The sequence below is a fragment of the Epargyreus clarus genome, unplaced genomic scaffold (assembly GCF_041222505.1).
Source record: "Epargyreus clarus isolate Ecla_fem2 unplaced genomic scaffold, WU_Ecla_fem_2.2 ptg000015l, whole genome shotgun sequence".
Lineage (NCBI taxonomy): Eukaryota > Metazoa > Arthropoda > Insecta > Lepidoptera > Hesperiidae > Epargyreus > Epargyreus clarus.
Genome location: NW_027332223.1, coordinates 756,327 through 774,279, shown reverse-complemented (window position 1 = coordinate 774,279; position 17,953 = coordinate 756,327). Strand labels below are relative to the sequence as shown.

The following is a 17,953-nucleotide window of genomic DNA, read 5'->3' as shown; positions in this document are numbered from 1 at the left end:
ATTAATAATATAATTATATTTTATGTAATAATTTAATTACAATATATATTGTCCACGAATAAATTGACTTAATATATTCGGTAATATAGTTTAAATAATTGAATGCTGCTTTACACAAGCCTCCACTCAGAGTGAAAAGAATGTATGAATGACCTACACAAAACAATTTTTGAAAGATCATGGTTCAACCACTCGGTTGTACCATCTCTATACACAATTAGCATGAAGTACGAGTAGTTCTGCGTTCCAGTGGAAGATCCGGTGTCGATGCCGGCTCCCGGATGCTGGATGATCGATTATTTTTGTCCTCTGAAGTGGTAACGCATCTGTGATAAATTTCAGGCATAGCCCAAGTTCTGGTTGGAATTGTTGTCTACAATAGCCACTTAATTTTTTTGATGCTTCAATCTTATAAATAAAATCAGGATTATATATATATATATATATATATATAAAATACGGAAAGATAAATCGCGATTTTTAGTACTATGTGTAACTTCCCTTACTATGTTCTTTTTGTAAACAGAATATTTTTTACGAAGTCCAAAGTAAGCCTCTTTCCCGTTAAACCGTGTGATAATTAATTCGTACAGAAATATCCAAGCAGCACTATTAATTACCTCCGAATTGAACACTCGTTAAGTTATAAGTGGTATCCGTTGTATCCCGCATATAGAAACACAATGGCAGACTACGTAACCGGAGTTTAATTCAGCAACATAAAGCTGCTATTTTAGGAACAGCGCTTGTAGGAAAATGTCGCCTACATTACTAAAACGTGGTCTTACAATTTGTACCAATTCTAGATATTGAATTCTTGATTGCGAAGCTAAGAATGGCGAGGCTATTGTCAATAGTATTGGCGCTGAATAGTAAATTGTAGTTCATGCAAAATTCTACCACCATGTCTACTTATAGGAGCGGTTATTGCAGCAGAAATTATAGCAGCAGTTATACCGTGGATCTAGATTTTAATTTATCTCTATATGACATAACAAACCATGTAGCGTAAGGATCTCTCACACAGAGTATTTCGAGTTTATTCCTGGCCAGAAATCATAATGATTTCAAGAACAAAAAAGTGCCACTAAAGCGCAAATACATATAACGAAAAAAATCCTAATTGATTGAAACTTTCAGAGTTATAATTGCAAAAAATACAAACATTCATTACAATATCATTATTTTGTGTTCTAATACAAGAGTAAACTTACGATGCTCATTAAACGGCCTCTAACCGAGCCCTAGTGTGCAAACTGTCTATCAAACTATTCGATACATGTTAGGAATAAGCGATCTAATGTTCATAATTGCGTCAGTCAAACTGCAGTGTGGCGTGTACGCCGCCAGTAATTAGTGTCAAACGGTGAATTACAGGCGAAGCGTCCTGCCATGCTGACAACACACCGATATCGATGAGTTGACACTCGTAAACTTAACCCTGCATGATTCGATTGCGTCTCTTCCTTATAGACCGATATTTCATCATTAACCCGTCATTGTCCCACTGCTCAGCACGGGTCTTTACTCAGAATTAGAATGATTAGGCCTGAGGCCACCGCGCTGGGCAAGTGCATATTGGTAGACTTCACATACCTTTAAGATTTTTTTTAATATCTATGGTATGCAGGTTTCATCACCGAACACCACTATTAAAAGACAAGATACTAAAGGACGATAAAACCTGGATTGGAAGACTTGGTGACAAATATTTTTATAATTGGAAAAATATTCAGTCACAACTAGAGATGGGCAGAGGGTTTAAACCCATCGGGAATAAACCGGGTTTTTACCCGGTCGTTGGGAAGAAATAGGGTTTAAACCCGAAAATGGGTTTTTATTCGGGTGTTTACTATTTTCACGCATATCTATCCTTTTTTAAGCGCAATTATTACTTCGATGATGATACTGTACTAAATATGGACTGTAAAAAGACATTTACAGCGCCAAAAATACCATTTTATCACGCCATTATAGATGCAGACTTAAGTAAGAAGCCAAGTAGCGTATGCCTTTGATGCAAATTTCAAACAATGTCCACGTCCCGTTGTTATTCTAGAATATAATAATCTGTGGCCCCTATAACAACAAATACGAATAATAAAAAAACATCAAAGTTTTTCAGCATATTTCGCTTTATCTATTGAACCGTAATACGTAGACAGTTCAAATTTTCACAAGACATTTACTTCTATGGTTGCTATGAAAAAATATATGTACGAGTAGTATACAAAAGTAGTATACAAAATATTTATTATAGGGTGAAATTTTGAAGTGAGCCTTCAAGACTAAATCCAAAACAATAAGGATCAGCTAAAAAGCTGAAGAGAGTTACGAGGCCGATATTGTGAAAAACTAAACTGCATTAGTTTTGCAAAATATCACTTTTCCTTTAGTTTGTCATATATTACTACTTTCTAGAATTTGACCCTTGTAAGCGACACTGTGCGATGATGGAATAATACAGGGTGTGATTTTTTTTAAATGAACTCGTTCGATTCCCCGATTTTCGAAAAAATCTAATGATGCAGTTTTAGTTTTTATCACAATTTACCTCGTAACTCCTTTCAGTTTTTTTCAAACTCCTATCTATAAAAAAATGACACTTAGGTAATTTAGACAAATATAACGACACCTTAACTGTCGAAATCTATCTAACCAGATCCGAATGTATTAAAAAGATTTATAAACATACAAAATATGCGCAAATAATATAACCGTTCCGTGGCAGTCGAGTAAAAAAGTAGGTAAAACCTCAAAATAACATTAAAAAATGTAAAAAAATGTGAAAATACCGTTGAAACTTCTAGTACATCTATTCAATAAATATTTGAACTATTTTAAAAACTGTCTACAGATTTTATGAAATCATTTTTAAATACCCGAATAAATACCCTGTGGGAGGGTATAAACGGGTATTTATCGGGTTTAAACCCAGTACTGGGTTTAAACCGGGTGTTTTGCCCATCTCTAGTCACAACCAATCAATTCGCTGATAATTTTACTAATAGGTATTCACTGTTCAAGCTTCATGTCCCTCCTCCGCAGTTATAATGAAATTGCAGCGTACGGCAGCTCGCAGTAATTAGTGTCAGACGCTGAGTTACCGGCACGTCAGGCGTCCGGGACGCGAACAGCGACATCCCGATAGTGACGAACTGACACTTATACATTATTACACTCCTATGCAAAAGCATTACATTAGATTGGTACATTAATGTGGGACTTTTCTTAGGAATTGGTTATGCAATTTTTTGGATAGAATTGGGTACAAAACAATTACATGTCTGTGATTACTGAACCATTTTGGCCCCTCGAAACTGGCTACTATCAAAGTCATTCCAAGTAGTGACCAGACATATCCGCAATGTGACATTTCTTGCATAAATTTTCATTATTTTAATGGTGTATTGATCCTAAAATACCTTTTGCTTAAGAATTCCGTTGCTCATAAGAATTAATTATATACCAACACATAAAAGAAATATGACATAAAAGAAAGAAGATCGAAAGAAAGAAGAGAATTTCATTAGAAACGGGTGTACGAGTATATCGATAAGCGTCATGTTCTGTTGTTAGTCTAAACACGATATACCTATTATTAAATCGCCCAAATACGACAAGTTTCGTATTCAAACAATTTACATTCTTATTGTTACAGTTTACTGTTACTAAACTTGGAAGTACACTGAGAGTAATAAGAGAACACAATTCAATATTATTGTTCCGTTACCGACACAAACGTTCGAGCTGAGCCCAGCCGAAATAACACGGCAATAATTATTCCTTACACATACAATCTAACAGTAAATAGATGATAAACAGCGACCAGTATGATCTTTACAAGTTTTTTTTTTTATTATATTGAAGTAGCAAACGACATTGCCGTTTACCAACCCCAGATAACATTAGATTCCTATTCCTTATATTCCTAGTGTTGCTTTTTTTTATAATATAGGAATAGCAAACGAGCATGCAGTCTACCTGATGGTAAGTGGCTACTGCCGCCTATGGACATCTGTAATCAACCCCAGATAGGATTAGATATTTCTACCTGAGGTCGGCCACAGATGCGCCGCTACCCCTGAGGACTAAGCTGGATCGCCTCGGAAAAGTCTGTCTCCTTTACCACACCCTCCAAACCGGAACACAGAAGCGCTTAACACTGCTGTTATGAGTTAGAAATAGGTGTGGCGGTGGTGCCGCCGGAGTCGAACCACAAAGGGTTCTACCACCTTCTTACCTTTCTAACCAGATGACTAAGTTGGGAAATCTCAGATAAGTATTTCCCCTTTAAAGCGGAACAAAGCGGATATTATTAGGAAGAAGTGTAAGTTCTCTGCTCAATAATAGAGTAAAACTTTTTACCCTTTGAACATATACAACATATCTGTATTATTTTCGAAGTAGTAGTAAGTAATTGACAGTTGCTATAGCTGTGATGAAAAATATGACGTAGAAATCTAGATGCTGCTCAAATGCTGGAAATTGATAATTCAATTTATTGTTAGCCAATTTAGAATTACGGAAGATAGCCTTGATAGCTTAATACAGATTTTTCTTCTTCTGAAACCTTCTTCAAGGCCCAGCGGTAGGACACTAACAGAACGTATCAAAATACATTATACTTCAAAATTTCAAATCAGTACGTCTCAGTTGCATAAATACTCAACGTGGCTTATTACTTCAGATACCTATTCAAAGGCACTATGGTCCTTTGTGCAGGCCATGATTCCCAGTCCCGCAGTATTATTGTTTCATTACTGCCCGCTACAAAGGCGTTCGGAACATACCGCCATTCCCGTTTGCAGGATTAAAAATACACGAAATTTAAATAAAATTCTCAAAATACCAAGATTTTCTACTGCAGTTTAGTAATAGCATCTGTAACAACTCAAAAATAAGGAATTGTGGTTTTTGTACCGCTGTAAATAATACTAAAATGTCGTAATATATTAAAACTCAGCAATTTAAATAAAATAAGTATTTTCAAATTAATATTATCATACTCTGTGGCTTACTATTTCAGAGCTACAGCGCTGCCTATAGTATTTTTGTCGGTTCTTCCGCAATTCCGCAGTATTATTGTTTCATTACCGGCCGCTACAACGCCATTCGGAACATGGTCCGGTAATCTCATTTTCTTTTTTAACGTTCCACCAAATCTAAAGCAAATACCAAACATGCCAATTTGTTATTTTAACTGCATAATTCAAAATTGCGGATTATGGTTTCCAGTACCCAAAATGTACTTTGAGTGGTGAATTTTCATAACTACTCTTAAGTAGCATTAGCACTTTCTACGTGGCTTATTTAGACATTCATAGTAAAGGCACTATGGTCCTTTGTGCAGGCCATAGTTCCGCAGTCACGCAGTATTATTGTTTCATTACCGGCCGCTACAAAGCCGTTCGGAACGTGACCCGACATTCTCATTTGCAGCTCAGGATTTACACGACCTTTTTTATCAGAACAACCAATTTTAATTACGCCGACGTACGCGGATTGCGACCGACGCTACATGTCAGGTGTTCATTCGCATCACGCAAGGGAAAAGTGAAGTCTTTTGTCACTGAATTTTTGGATGGGTGCGGTGAAACGTCAATCTTTTGTAATTATGCCTCTGTAGTGATCTTTTGTTTAACATTTAATTTATGTCTGTTTAAATGCATTTTCGAATAGACTTGAATTAAGAACCGAATTTTATTTAAAAACTACTTGAAAAGAGTGACTTGTCATTATAAACCACATTTAAATATGAATAAAGTTATTCCTATGTATTGTTGTCTTCAAGTGACTCCTTCTAATCCGCTCAATAAGTGGAAAATGTCCATAAAATATTAGCGATATCCGATAATGTGAATATCAATATTTTATTCCAGTGTAATACTATTCGATATATTCTTGAGGAAAAAGAACATAGGGTTTCTCAAAGAGAATATCCAGCGGTGATAAATACGCTCCACAGCGTATAAGATATGGAGCTGATTTCCAGGAACTGTTAAATATTACATTCGACGTGAAGTAATGATATTCAAAGTGAAAGAACGGTTGCCGTGAGAGAGGAAAAATACCGAGAAAAAGATTTTAAAACTTCAATAGGGATGAATGCTGAGACAAATTTTATGGAAAGAAACTTGAGCGTTCATACTACTATTGAGTGAAAAGGAACTCTCGGAGAAACTCATGTTTTCCGATCACCTATAGAGGCTCTTTACGAGAAAGTTTGTGAATAGACCACTTCGGAAGTACGATGAAACGGATTCAGGTTAATAGATACTTGTACGCGGTTAAGTTAATGGAATCATTTTGTTTGAAACATTGTTTCCGTAATATTGCCATCATGTATATAACAGGCGCTAAAATATATAAAATATACATCTTATATTTCTTTGTATTTTAGGTTTGAAAAATCTGGGTTACAAAATACCACATGGCAACTTGATCCTCGACCATAGAACTATAAATATTGACTGTTTTCACCTAGAATCCTAATATAGTTTCTGGGAGGTAAGTGAGCAGATACATATACTTAAATATAAATAAACTTTTTCTTCATTTCTGGTAAATCACGACATAATCAGGTTAAAAATCCGATTGAAAAACTCCAATTCATTGTAATTTCCCATCACTATTAAATACAAGGTTATGGCATTATGGTATTCGTGATTGTGCTCATTTCAATTACCATGTGGCTGTCTGCGGTCGTATGTGTAGCTCTACTGAGACTGAGCTGTGGTGCGACAGTGGTTCCGTGGTGGAATAATGCAGTTTATTACAGGGTACTAGTGGACTCCTTCAAGGATCTTGATGGGGACGGCCTCGGAGATATACAAGGTGAGTATTATGAAATAATTTTAAACCACACTATGAGCATGACATAGGTTTTAGTTTATTTCAGTTGATTACAAAGTAGTACATTTTTTCATAATTGAGTTGAATTTATTTATAACTCACAAAGATATGAAGGCGCCTATTCAACACATAAAAAGGAAAATTACAATAAAATGATGAATTGAATAAGAAACTCATAACTCATCCTATCAAATTCAATGTATACTTAACTCCTATAGTAAAATGTGAATAGATTTTTGTCCAGTGTTCCCATTGTTAACATTCAAATACCTCAACGACAGGAGCTACAAAACAGTTGAGTTATATTCGGGCTTTGGGTGCCGACGCAGTAATCCTGTCCCCATTGTCTGCGAAGAGCACAGATTGCGGGAGCCCGGGGACCCTCCACTTGGCTCAAGTGGACCCGCGCTACGGGAGCCTCGATGGAGTCAATAAGTTGTTGGAAAAGGCCAGGAAATTAGGTATGGATATATTCAGATATTGAGACATCGGTTTATATCTTTTCTTTCTTCTCTTTTTATTTTAGAATGTTAGTAGGTATTAATTTTTTTCTTCATTGGATATAAAAATGTTATAACTCTTAGTCGCTCAACTATAGCTGCATCTTCACTAAACCTCTTACGCCTTATAGCTGCAGTGTTCGCACGAATACTTTGGTTTCCAACTTTCATTCAAATTTCGACGTTAGGAGTAGCAACACATCTATTGATTTAAGGTAAGATACTTTTGTATAATCCAACTGCAGTGGATAATACTTTCGATCTCTAGCTCAAGATCTATATACATTATTTGGCATAGCCCAAACGGCTTGAAGGATTTCGACATTATGAGGTGCGCTTGGAGTCGTCCTAATTGTGGGAGTTGCATTACTTCATTTTTAAGTTTTTGTCAGCAGATTTTATTATTTAAAGAACAATAACTAATTATTAAAGTTAATACAGCTTTGCATGAAATTAATATTGTTACATAAACCCCCGTTGTCGCAGTTCTGCTACATTATAACAACACGATGAAAAAATTCCATGTTTACGATTCAAACACCAAGCAGAACGGAAGCAAATTGCTAGTTCTTACTACTAATAACATGCACGCCATGATTACTAGCTATTACGGCTAGTTGAGTCTGAAAATGACTGCAAAATCACTGTAGTGCTTTGAATGACGAGTATATAGTTTTAGTTTTCTCTGATAAGCAGAAGACCGAGTTCATAAGCGATTTTTGCAGCACACGATTCTTTTATAATATAGGAGCAGCAGACGAGCATGCAGTTTACCTACTAGGGTAAATGGCTACTGTCGCCTGTAGACATCAGAGCCACACCCTTCAAGCACTTAAAGCTGCTGTTATAAGGCAGAAATAGGTATGGTGGTCCACCGGAATCGAGCACAGAAGGTTCTATCACCAGAAATCAGACAATGAATTCTACACCTAAACCATAGTCTACCAAAGCAGACACGACCTGCAACATTAAACCGACTTAGAAGTCTTACTTTTTATTACAGAACTTAAGGTGGTCGTCACGTTGCATTTGCAGACTATCAGTTCAGCATCAGAATGGTTTAAAGATAGTTCAGAACTTGAGGGTGGTTTCAACGATTGGATTCTTTGGCAAGAGGGCCAATCTGATGTCCCTCCTCCGGTGAGATATATTATTACTTATAATCCACATAGTTCTTTACATTTTTCATACTAATTATTTTCGTGAATTACTTTTGGATATGCATAAAAAAATAATCCGCTAACCAATCTTAAAGTAATTATTTCAGCAGTTAATAATTCACTTGTATTTATATGATACACATTTTTTAATATTCCCAAGACACCGAATTCTACTTCAATTGTACCTAATAAAAATGTCAAAAATCTCACCCTACGTATTTAATCTGCCAGGTGGATAATGAAATTCACAAATGGATATGGGACGACAAGCGAAACGCTTTCTGGGGTAGTTCCAACAATGAGGCAATACTAAACTTATGCTCTGAGGGCATTATGGCCGCGTTAGCTACAGCTCAATGTTCGTGGCTCAAGCTGGGAATTTCGGGTGTTCTGTTAAACCCGGACTTTCCAAGAGATCCGAACTGCGGGTACAAACTACTGAGAAAGTTGGCTGCAGAAGCAATAAGCTGCGCTAGAGGCGTTAATCTGGACACTCCGTAAGTTCACTAACTTTCACCACATTCTACAACATATTAGACGCTGTAGTTGGTTATGTGTTTATGGAGCCATATACTTGAATAAGCTTGAAGATCTCAATTCAATAGTATAAAATTATTATTATAGTTTTAATGATATTAGTAAAGTTTTGAAGTAATAAATTTACAAAAAAATATCAAGTATTTATCTATTACAAAGGTATTTAAATGAAACAAAAGCATTTCTGTATTTAAAAACAAGTTTTACTTGAATCGTAAGTTCCCAAACAAGTTCTCTTCCTTTAATATTAACATTATGAATACACGTACTCGTATCTCTTAAACGTTCTAGAATATCAAGTCAAAATTAGCGTAAAAATCCGCCCTAATAACTATAAGATCCAAACTATTGCTCATATCCTTCTAAATAAAGTATAGCGTCTTCAATATGTTCGAATCGCAAACATCGCGAGGCCGATATTGCACCAATATCTTCTCTAATATTTTTTGCAGGGTAATCTTAGTGGAGTCCTCTTTAGAGCCTGCAGCCGCGGCGAGATATTACGGGGACGGTGGAGTGGGTGCCAATACTGTGATAAGTTACGCCCTGACGGCCCCGGTGAGGACCAGCGCGCCGGAGTTGGCACTCGCTCTACACAGTGCCTTGTTGTACACCCCGCAAGATATGGCACCCGCTTGGCTTGTGAGTGCCGTAAATATACCGTACACCGCACGCTCTTGTTGACGATAAACTTTAGCCTTTGCCCTAAAGGAACATCGTCGTACAAAATGGTTATGAATAAACTGAAGCCAGTGAGAAATTGATGCCTAAAATGTGAAAATCTGGATACGAATTTAAGCGTTTGGCATTTTAAAATATCATGTTTAGATTATATTTTTTTAAAAAGATACAATTTTGTTGGGAACGAAATAGAGGGCAAAATAACCATTAGTTCTTCGTTTGGTAGAATTAAAATTTCTACAAATGCATTAACTTAAGGAAGATTTTTTTATCAAAACATAATTTCCTTTTATTTTTTAGACGAGCTTCAGAAACCAAAGTCGTTTAGCGACGAGACTTGGCAGCGAGATGGTTGACGCTGTGAACATCTTAAGTCTGGTGATGCCTGGAGCAGTTATCATCAACCAAGGAGACGAGCTGGGAGCAGCTGACACCATTCTGGAATGGGCTTCCAATACCAAATGTTGGCCCATGGACTCTATACCATCAGCGGCTCCATTCCCGTGGGATGACACCGTGTCAGGTGGGTTCACTTCGGGTGAACCTTGGCTACCAATCGCACCGAATTACAGATATGCGAACGCTAAAACTGAATTCGCGAATGAACACAGCCATGTCAGCGTCGTCAGAGTTGCCGCAGCGATGAGGAAGTCTCCAGCTAATGGTCCACATGTCGAGGTACTTTTCCCTCTTATGTTAGAAACAGTTAAATATTTTTTACCAATAACCGGACCAATCTTTATGAACCAAAAGTCATCGTTTAAGTGTTTCTTGGACACTCTTTCTGAAACATTGGATTAACGGCACATCCCCATTTTTCCTTAAATACTAATGGTACAATTAATATCGCTTCCCATTTTCAGATAAAACGCCTAAATGACGCAATAGCAGTACTTAAGTGGGGTGGAGGTGGATCTCTACTCTATGTGTCCAACTTTGGTCGTGATCAAACCGAGGTGCAACTGTCGCGGATCCCAGGTCTACCAGCCGAGATGACTGTCGCTTCTTCATCCGGTGGCTCAAGTCTTTCCACTGGTTCTCATTTAACTTTAGACAAAGTAGTTAAGCTGATACCGGGCGAAGCTGTTCTGTTAGCAGGACCTCCAAGGCACTGTGGCGGGCCTGGACCAGTAGACAAGATAGCGAGCAAATTATCCGAGGGTTGGCAGAAAATTAATAAGTACTTCAGCAATACATAAATATTTGCATAGGTATTCCATATCATTAGTAAAGGTTATCATTTATGTATGTGTTATTGAGCTATATTATTAAATGTTAGCATAAATGTTTATATTTTGATTAATTTAATGTACTTCGTCAAACTTGCATACTATATTAAAAAGTAATACCATTGAGAAGTCATTATTTGTCTTGATGTTAGCTATCAAAGTATTGTACTTATGGTCATTTCAAGTACAAATGTATATGAAGATGTAATAGTGTATTTGCGAAGATGATTTACTACAACTTTATTAGATTTGCACCAAAAATAATAGGGATATTGAATAAGCCAAGTATTTCCAAAACCCAGTTAACATATAAACGAAATAGTTGTTATAAATATAAATGAATTGGGCAAGTCATAATCATCGTAAAGTTGCTGACCACAGCTCCCGCACGTTGCCAACTCCGGCGCCATAAACTGCATAATAATGTACCACACGACAGTTGTCCTGGCCCCAAATACAACATTACATACGCGAGATAGTTCACTATGATAATGAAGTGGAAAACTAGCTTTTTAATGTAATTGGAGTGATAAATGAGCGTGCAGTGCAGCCGATGTCATATGCTACCTACTAGATTCTTAAAATGTATGACAAAATTCAAAAAACGTCGAATAAGCATTCATATTCTCACACGTTTCTATCGTTCTGTCAAATAAATATCGTCACGATAATAATTTTCTCTAAATCATTAACTCGAAATAAGAGTAATATATAAGTACATTTAAATAAATGTATTTACGTATATAAGAAAAGAATATGACTGACTGAACGACACAGAGATCAACGCACAGGCGAAACCGCTAAATTTAGAATCCTACTAATTTACAGATAGGTTCTTTTTATAGCATAAGTGAGCACTAAGTAATAAATTTACGAAATTTTCTCCCCTTATATAATATGAGGCTCACGTCATCTCAATATTATAAATGATATATCTTTGGTTAGGATGTTTAAACCCTTGAGACATTGTATTACCGCGCGTGGTTGATAAAAATTTTTTTATTATTTGGAAATTCTATCCCTACAATTGGAGTTTCTATAAAATTAGGTTAATAATAGAGATGTACGAGTTATAGCGTAGAAAATCGACTTCAGCGCGAACAAAGCCGCGGGCAAGCGCTAGTACATGAAACTACATTCATACGTGCTTGTGTCAGCACAAGCACATCAGTAAGCACTGTAACATATTAAGGTTACAAGCTCCTTAGTCTCGCCAGAGAGCGCTCGAGGCTCGAGGCTACCGTTGCTTCTTGGAGACGTTTTACATTTTTATTTTTCCATTTACGCAACTTTTTCGCGTTGCTGTGTTTATTTTTATGAAGCATCTTTGCAGTTGTTCTACTTGGTGTTGCTAATGAGGAATTATTATTATTAATAAGCTTAGATACTGTAGGTACTTGCTGATGGAAAGCTAATTTACTGTAACTTGTAACTCATCATTTTCAAATCCAAGAGTTGATAATGCATCGCCGGCTTTGAGAGAGAGCTCTTTATTCACCTCCTTTCCGGGATTCATGACTAAGTTCGATCGACGTCGTGTCAAAATATCTCCAAGAAAATTAAGATAAGATTTTGCAGACAACGATGGATTGAAGCTTTGAGAGGTGGACCTGTGCGTTTAAATTCTATAGTTTCTATCTTCTTCGAGCGTGTCTGTGATGCTTATGCATAAAGGTGGTTTTCGCCTGACAAGACCTTTTTTTTAACTTACAATAGGCTTACGTTTGACTGCAATATTACCTGATGTCAAGTAAGATGCAGCCTTGGACAAAACACGCTTGCCTAGAAGTAGCCTATTCACCCTTAACTTGAACTATCCCAGATCATATGTTTCGGGACACAACGAAGGCAGAAGTGAGTTCCATTCTTTGGCGATTCGCAGCAGGAACGAGTTACTAAAACGCTTAGTCCGCACAAGAGGACCGCAACCGAATATCGATGGTATTCCGCGGTTCGTCAAAATGACCTTTAGAAGAAAAACCAGGTTTCGCAGCCACGAGTCAAAACTACCAACAAAAATTGCTCGAATTCTTTCGACGTCAGCCAAGAATTTGAAAAAGAGGATATTCCTTATATCTCCTGAATATTATTGTACAAACGTATTGTACGGATTTACCAGATAATACTAATATCGCAAGTATATCAGATGCTCATGATATAAAGGTTCTACATTATTGCCGCTACGTGACGCCGAACCGAAGGGTGCAATTTTAATATCACAGTAAAAACAAAATACTACTTGTACGGATGAAACTCTTTTCTTTTATATTTTCCGAAGTACTGTTCCACTAAGTTATCTTTATTTACGTTATGTTGTAATATTGCTTAGAATTTACGTTTTGTATGTACTATTTTTTACCCGACTGCAAAAGGTAATCTTCGAGGGTATGCATGTATGTCTCATTCTTTGGGATACGAGATTTCGTTAAATTCATCTAAATTTTGATTTCAATCAGATTTTTTTGTTTTATATTAATTCTTAAGTTAGTCATGTTTATATTACCCAAATGAGAATTTAATGTAATTTTTACTTCCAGTGAACATGAACCTGCTACACACTCTACGTTAATGGCAAGTTAGCCTAATTATTAGCTCGTAAATCTGTTTTATTACTTTTTAAGTGAATGTTATACAATGTTCATTACATAAATATTCATAAAATTAGTATATACTTTCTGAAATGTAATTTCATGAGTAACATGAAAAAACAATAAAAACATAGAAGTAGAAATTGCATTAAAGTTGCAAGCCTTTTTAAATTGTGATTTAAAATATCCCATTTTCTCGCTACAACCTGCAAATTTGTTTTGAATAATTTTCCTGATTTTGCATTTTGGATTCTTACTCTTGTTAGTTTATTAAATTGTGGCGAGCACTAAAGATGCTGTGTTTTTAGGTAACATTTTAATTACAGATTTTTTTTTATAATACAGAAGGAGCAAGTTAGCGTTATTGTAAGCTACTGAGGACTACGTGAGAACCATAGATGTCAGCGAAAAAATTGTAAGTCTATGGTTAGAACGCCTCGGATAAGTATATCTTCCATACCACACCCATCAAACCACAACACAACTGCGAATAGGTGTGGCGGTGGTGCCGGAGTCGAACCACGTTTTCTACCAAGTTCCGATTGTAATATTTAGAACTCTTCACTTAAAGTAACGAACTATTGAAACGAGCCATGCAGGTGACAAGGAAATTGGGCCGCAATGAAAGACATGGAATTAGGCCGCTCGACTCTTACGCTTCATTTTGTGCTGGTTACAGACCTATATAGTTACTGTAGAAACTAATTGTATATAGATACAACGACTTTACTCTCAAATTTAACATACCCTTTATCAAAGTTTCTGTTAAAAGTGGAAGAAATGGTTTCTGTGTAACAATAAATTGCGCGGGATTAGAACGCGTTTCTATGTGGCCTATTTTATGTTTTTGTCTTCTAGTGAATTGAAAACATTATATTTTATATATTTTTTGAAATGCTTGAAATATTGAATATTAATGTACAATATTATCAACTAATTCAATTGAATTTATGTTAATTAATACTTCAATTATTTCTTGTAAAGTTATTAATTTAGAAGTAAGCATAGTATAAATACTTAAATATACCTTATATATAGATATACCTTAATATTTCGATATAATGAATTGTTTTTTTTTTATAGATAGCAACATATCTGTGACCGAACTAAAGTAGGACTCTAATCTTACAGGAGGTACTACCTTACTGTAACATACTAACTTACCAACCAATGAATGGACCAATAATATGCATTTTTTTTATAATAAAAAAATCTTTGATTTTATATTTCAAGTATCCTATTCGAATATAAATCGATTCTATTTCGCCTTAAATACAACTTGGTTGAGGCATTAGCCAAGATGGTCAAACACTAGATAAGGGACGCAATGAATAACGCGGAATTAGGGCGCGCGACTCGCACGCTTGGTGTGCTAGACCTACTATACAGAATACAACCATTTATTTATAGAATTACTTTATAACTATCCCTTTTGTATCAAAACTTATATAAAATATTCCACATTTCATATAATTCAACAGCGACATAAGAGGGAAAATAACTTGAAATTAAGACGCCCATTAACATTTCTAAAGACTATTTTACTACAAATATTGTAGGATATATTGTTTCTTATAGAACATTTCTCTTAAAGTTAAGATCCTAATAAGAGGTTTAATGTCGCATAAAACACAGGATAGCGTAATAAGGCTGCGATAACTAACGCGGGCGAAGGACGCTTGGGTTGCTTCGTTTTCTTGGCTTGTGGTTACGGACGCTTAAGATTCAAGCTGAATTTCACAAATACAGTCACATATATATTCAAGGCTTAGTATTAAACGTAGTTATTCAAAAACATTTTGGTATTTCATTCACGAGTTCAAGTAAAACGGATTATACATATATAGTATAAAACACTTGAGAGTTCCAGCCTTTAAGCTTTTACAGTTTAAAGACATTAATTTCAGTAAGAGCTTTATGTAGAAAGTACAGCGGTTTCTTTCATAAAAACGAAATTTAGGTTAACCATACTATTGTAGGTACTTACTATAGAACGTTTTTACGCATGAAACCTGTGTAAGACTCAAGATCCCACAAGACGCCACGATGAGTATTATAAAAATCCAGCTACCCTGCAAAAAATCCACCTCATACCAAAACGGAACGCGAAAACGCTTCAAAATGGAGTCATTGAGTCAGTTGCCGCGAACTCCTCGGCGGGCGGCATCCGGCAGAGGGCGTTGCCGCGGTAAACATCTTAGGATAAAAGTATAAAATTTACTTACAGAACTTGCTTTTCTCAGCTTTGCCAAGGGTGGCAATCGCAATTAGAGCGAGCAGCGCGTGGATCTTCCGCGCCGACATGGCCGCGGCGCGGGCTCCCGGGGGCCCGGCGCGGCGCGGACTGGGGCTCGGTAGGAACGCTCCAATATACCATAGCGACGAGAAACCGTTTTCGGTCGTGTATCGTATCATATCGATATAGTCAACCGTTAACGAAATAATCGAATCGATAAACTTACGAATCTAAATAACGAAATGTAAAACTAAAATTCGACTTTTAACACTCACTGCGGTGAGAAAGACACGAAGCGAATAAATTTTAATTAACAAAACGAGGGTACTTGCGGACTATTTACAACTACACTACTAACTCAATATCGGTAACAAGTCGTGCTAGAGATATCGATATAAGCAACCTAATCCGATATCGTAACCGTTATCGAATAACTGAAAACAACCCTGTGCAACGCTCGGCCTATCGACCTGCGGCCACCGCGCATGTGCGAGGAGTTGCTCGCACACAAAACTAAACTAGGGTGGAACGTGGAACGGAACGAAACGACTCGACGAGCTGCAAACGAAATATCGATTGTTTGCATCGAATGTTTTTGTTAGGCGTGACGTCAGCCGGTTTATCTATTAAAGAATTAATTGAGATAAACTTGTTTATACAAGTTTTTTATGAATCGTGTCGTTTACGTTTTCGTTAATGAAATAGTTCAACATGTTGATATGTAATATGAAAGTACTAGTACATAAGGAGTTCCTACTTCGTCTTCAGAAAAAGCAACATTCACGTAAAATTACAATGAACTTGTATAAGTATACTAATTTCTATACACTGCTAATTGTAGCATACCTACAAATTTCTGTTTTTTTTATTGCTTTAAGTCTATTTAATAAATTGTGGTGCTAGAAAGCTGCCACTTAATCCACCATGCTTTTTTAAGTGCAATATGTGGTATTTATTAGTAACTTATAGTAATCGTAAACTCGTACAAATTTTCAATTAGGAATTAAAAAACAACTTTTATAAAAGTTTTGTAGGTTTAGATTTTAATCAGCGCAACACCATTTATTACGGTACATAATATATCACATTATACATATATTTCGATGCATTTTAAGACACCAATTACCATTTTGAAATGAGGACTGACAAGAGCAGAAGCAAATTAAAATAATTTCGCAGCGAAAACATTTCGCCATCTGTAAGAGACCTTCATTAGACCCATACGAATTTCCCTAAAACAACATCCCATAAAGTACTCACTTATAAATAATTCAGGAGGTAAATTAGGGTATGCTCACACCAGCGGTCTGGCCTAATGGGCTTTGCTATGGGGAATTGCTTCCTTCTAATATATATTTCCTATAATAAAATTCCATCAATAATGTACTTTACCGATTGTAAAGTGAACACACACTAAACTTCTAAAAATTAACGTATTTCGTATTTTTGTATTATTGTTTAATCACGTGCTGAACTGCGTTAAGCTGGACTGGTTCTAATTTGATGTTATAATGAGCCTTTACGACAGTTGCACAAAATATAGGATATGTACTGTATAACTAAAACTAGAATGAAAGAATCGTCCTTAAGCATCCCCAAAAACTAAATATTCTTCCAAGAATACCTTCTACAAATGCCTCGAACATAACATTACAATTAAATATTACAAAACCCAAAGTGGACTAAGATTGGCATCAGTTTCTGGCCTAAAAAAAGTATATTTTTCACTCACACAAGTAACATACCACACAGGTATTCCCTGTGTCATAAGTGCCATGAACACACATAAAGAAACCCAGATTCCGACAAATCTAGAAAATATATTTAAAATCATCACTCAAACTTCGGTCTGGCAGGAGTACAAACCAAGAAGCCTTTGCAAGTCTGATCGGTACGGTGACTGCTCTTACAAGCGGGTCATCAAGTGGACGAACAACAGCACCCGCGTGGCCCAAAATGTCCCAAGACTATTGTCTAAACCAGCGTTTCCCAGCCTTTTTCAGTTCACGCAACAAAATAAGCAGCAAAAAAACGGATAAGGTATTTATTTTAGTTATTACAGATACAAAAAAAACAGACGGTAATTATAACTGTTTATTATGAAAAATCTGTTTCTATATTTGTTTTTTTGTATAAAACAGGGTAGAGAATGCCTTTTCACATAGGT

At 36.1% G+C, this 17,953-nt stretch overlaps 2 protein-coding genes across 3 annotated transcripts in view; one reads left to right on the top strand and one right to left on the bottom strand.

Annotated features, from left to right (window-relative positions):
* Positions 1-15,980, bottom strand: part of loaf (low-density lipoprotein receptor domain containing lost and found) — a 73,321-nt gene extending 57,341 nt beyond the window's left edge. For both annotated transcript variants that reach the window (XM_073080321.1, XM_073080322.1), the window contains exon 1: positions 15,776-15,980. In XM_073080321.1, coding sequence (XP_072936422.1) covers positions 15,776-15,965 — 190 coding nt within the window. In that variant the 5' untranslated portion in view covers positions 15,966-15,980. The remainder of the gene's footprint in view (positions 1-15,775) is intronic.
* On the top strand, positions 6,690-11,530 carry LOC140748376 (maltase A3). Its single transcript, XM_073081236.1, has 7 exons — positions 6,690-6,837; positions 7,137-7,316; positions 8,359-8,495; positions 8,747-9,012; positions 9,505-9,694; positions 10,034-10,411; positions 10,597-11,530. The coding sequence occupies exons 1-7, from the start codon at positions 6,690-6,692 to the stop codon at positions 10,930-10,932; spliced, it is 1,635 nt and encodes a 544-aa protein (XP_072937337.1). The 3' UTR covers positions 10,933-11,530.
* Positions 15,981-17,953: the final 1,973 nt, after the last annotated feature.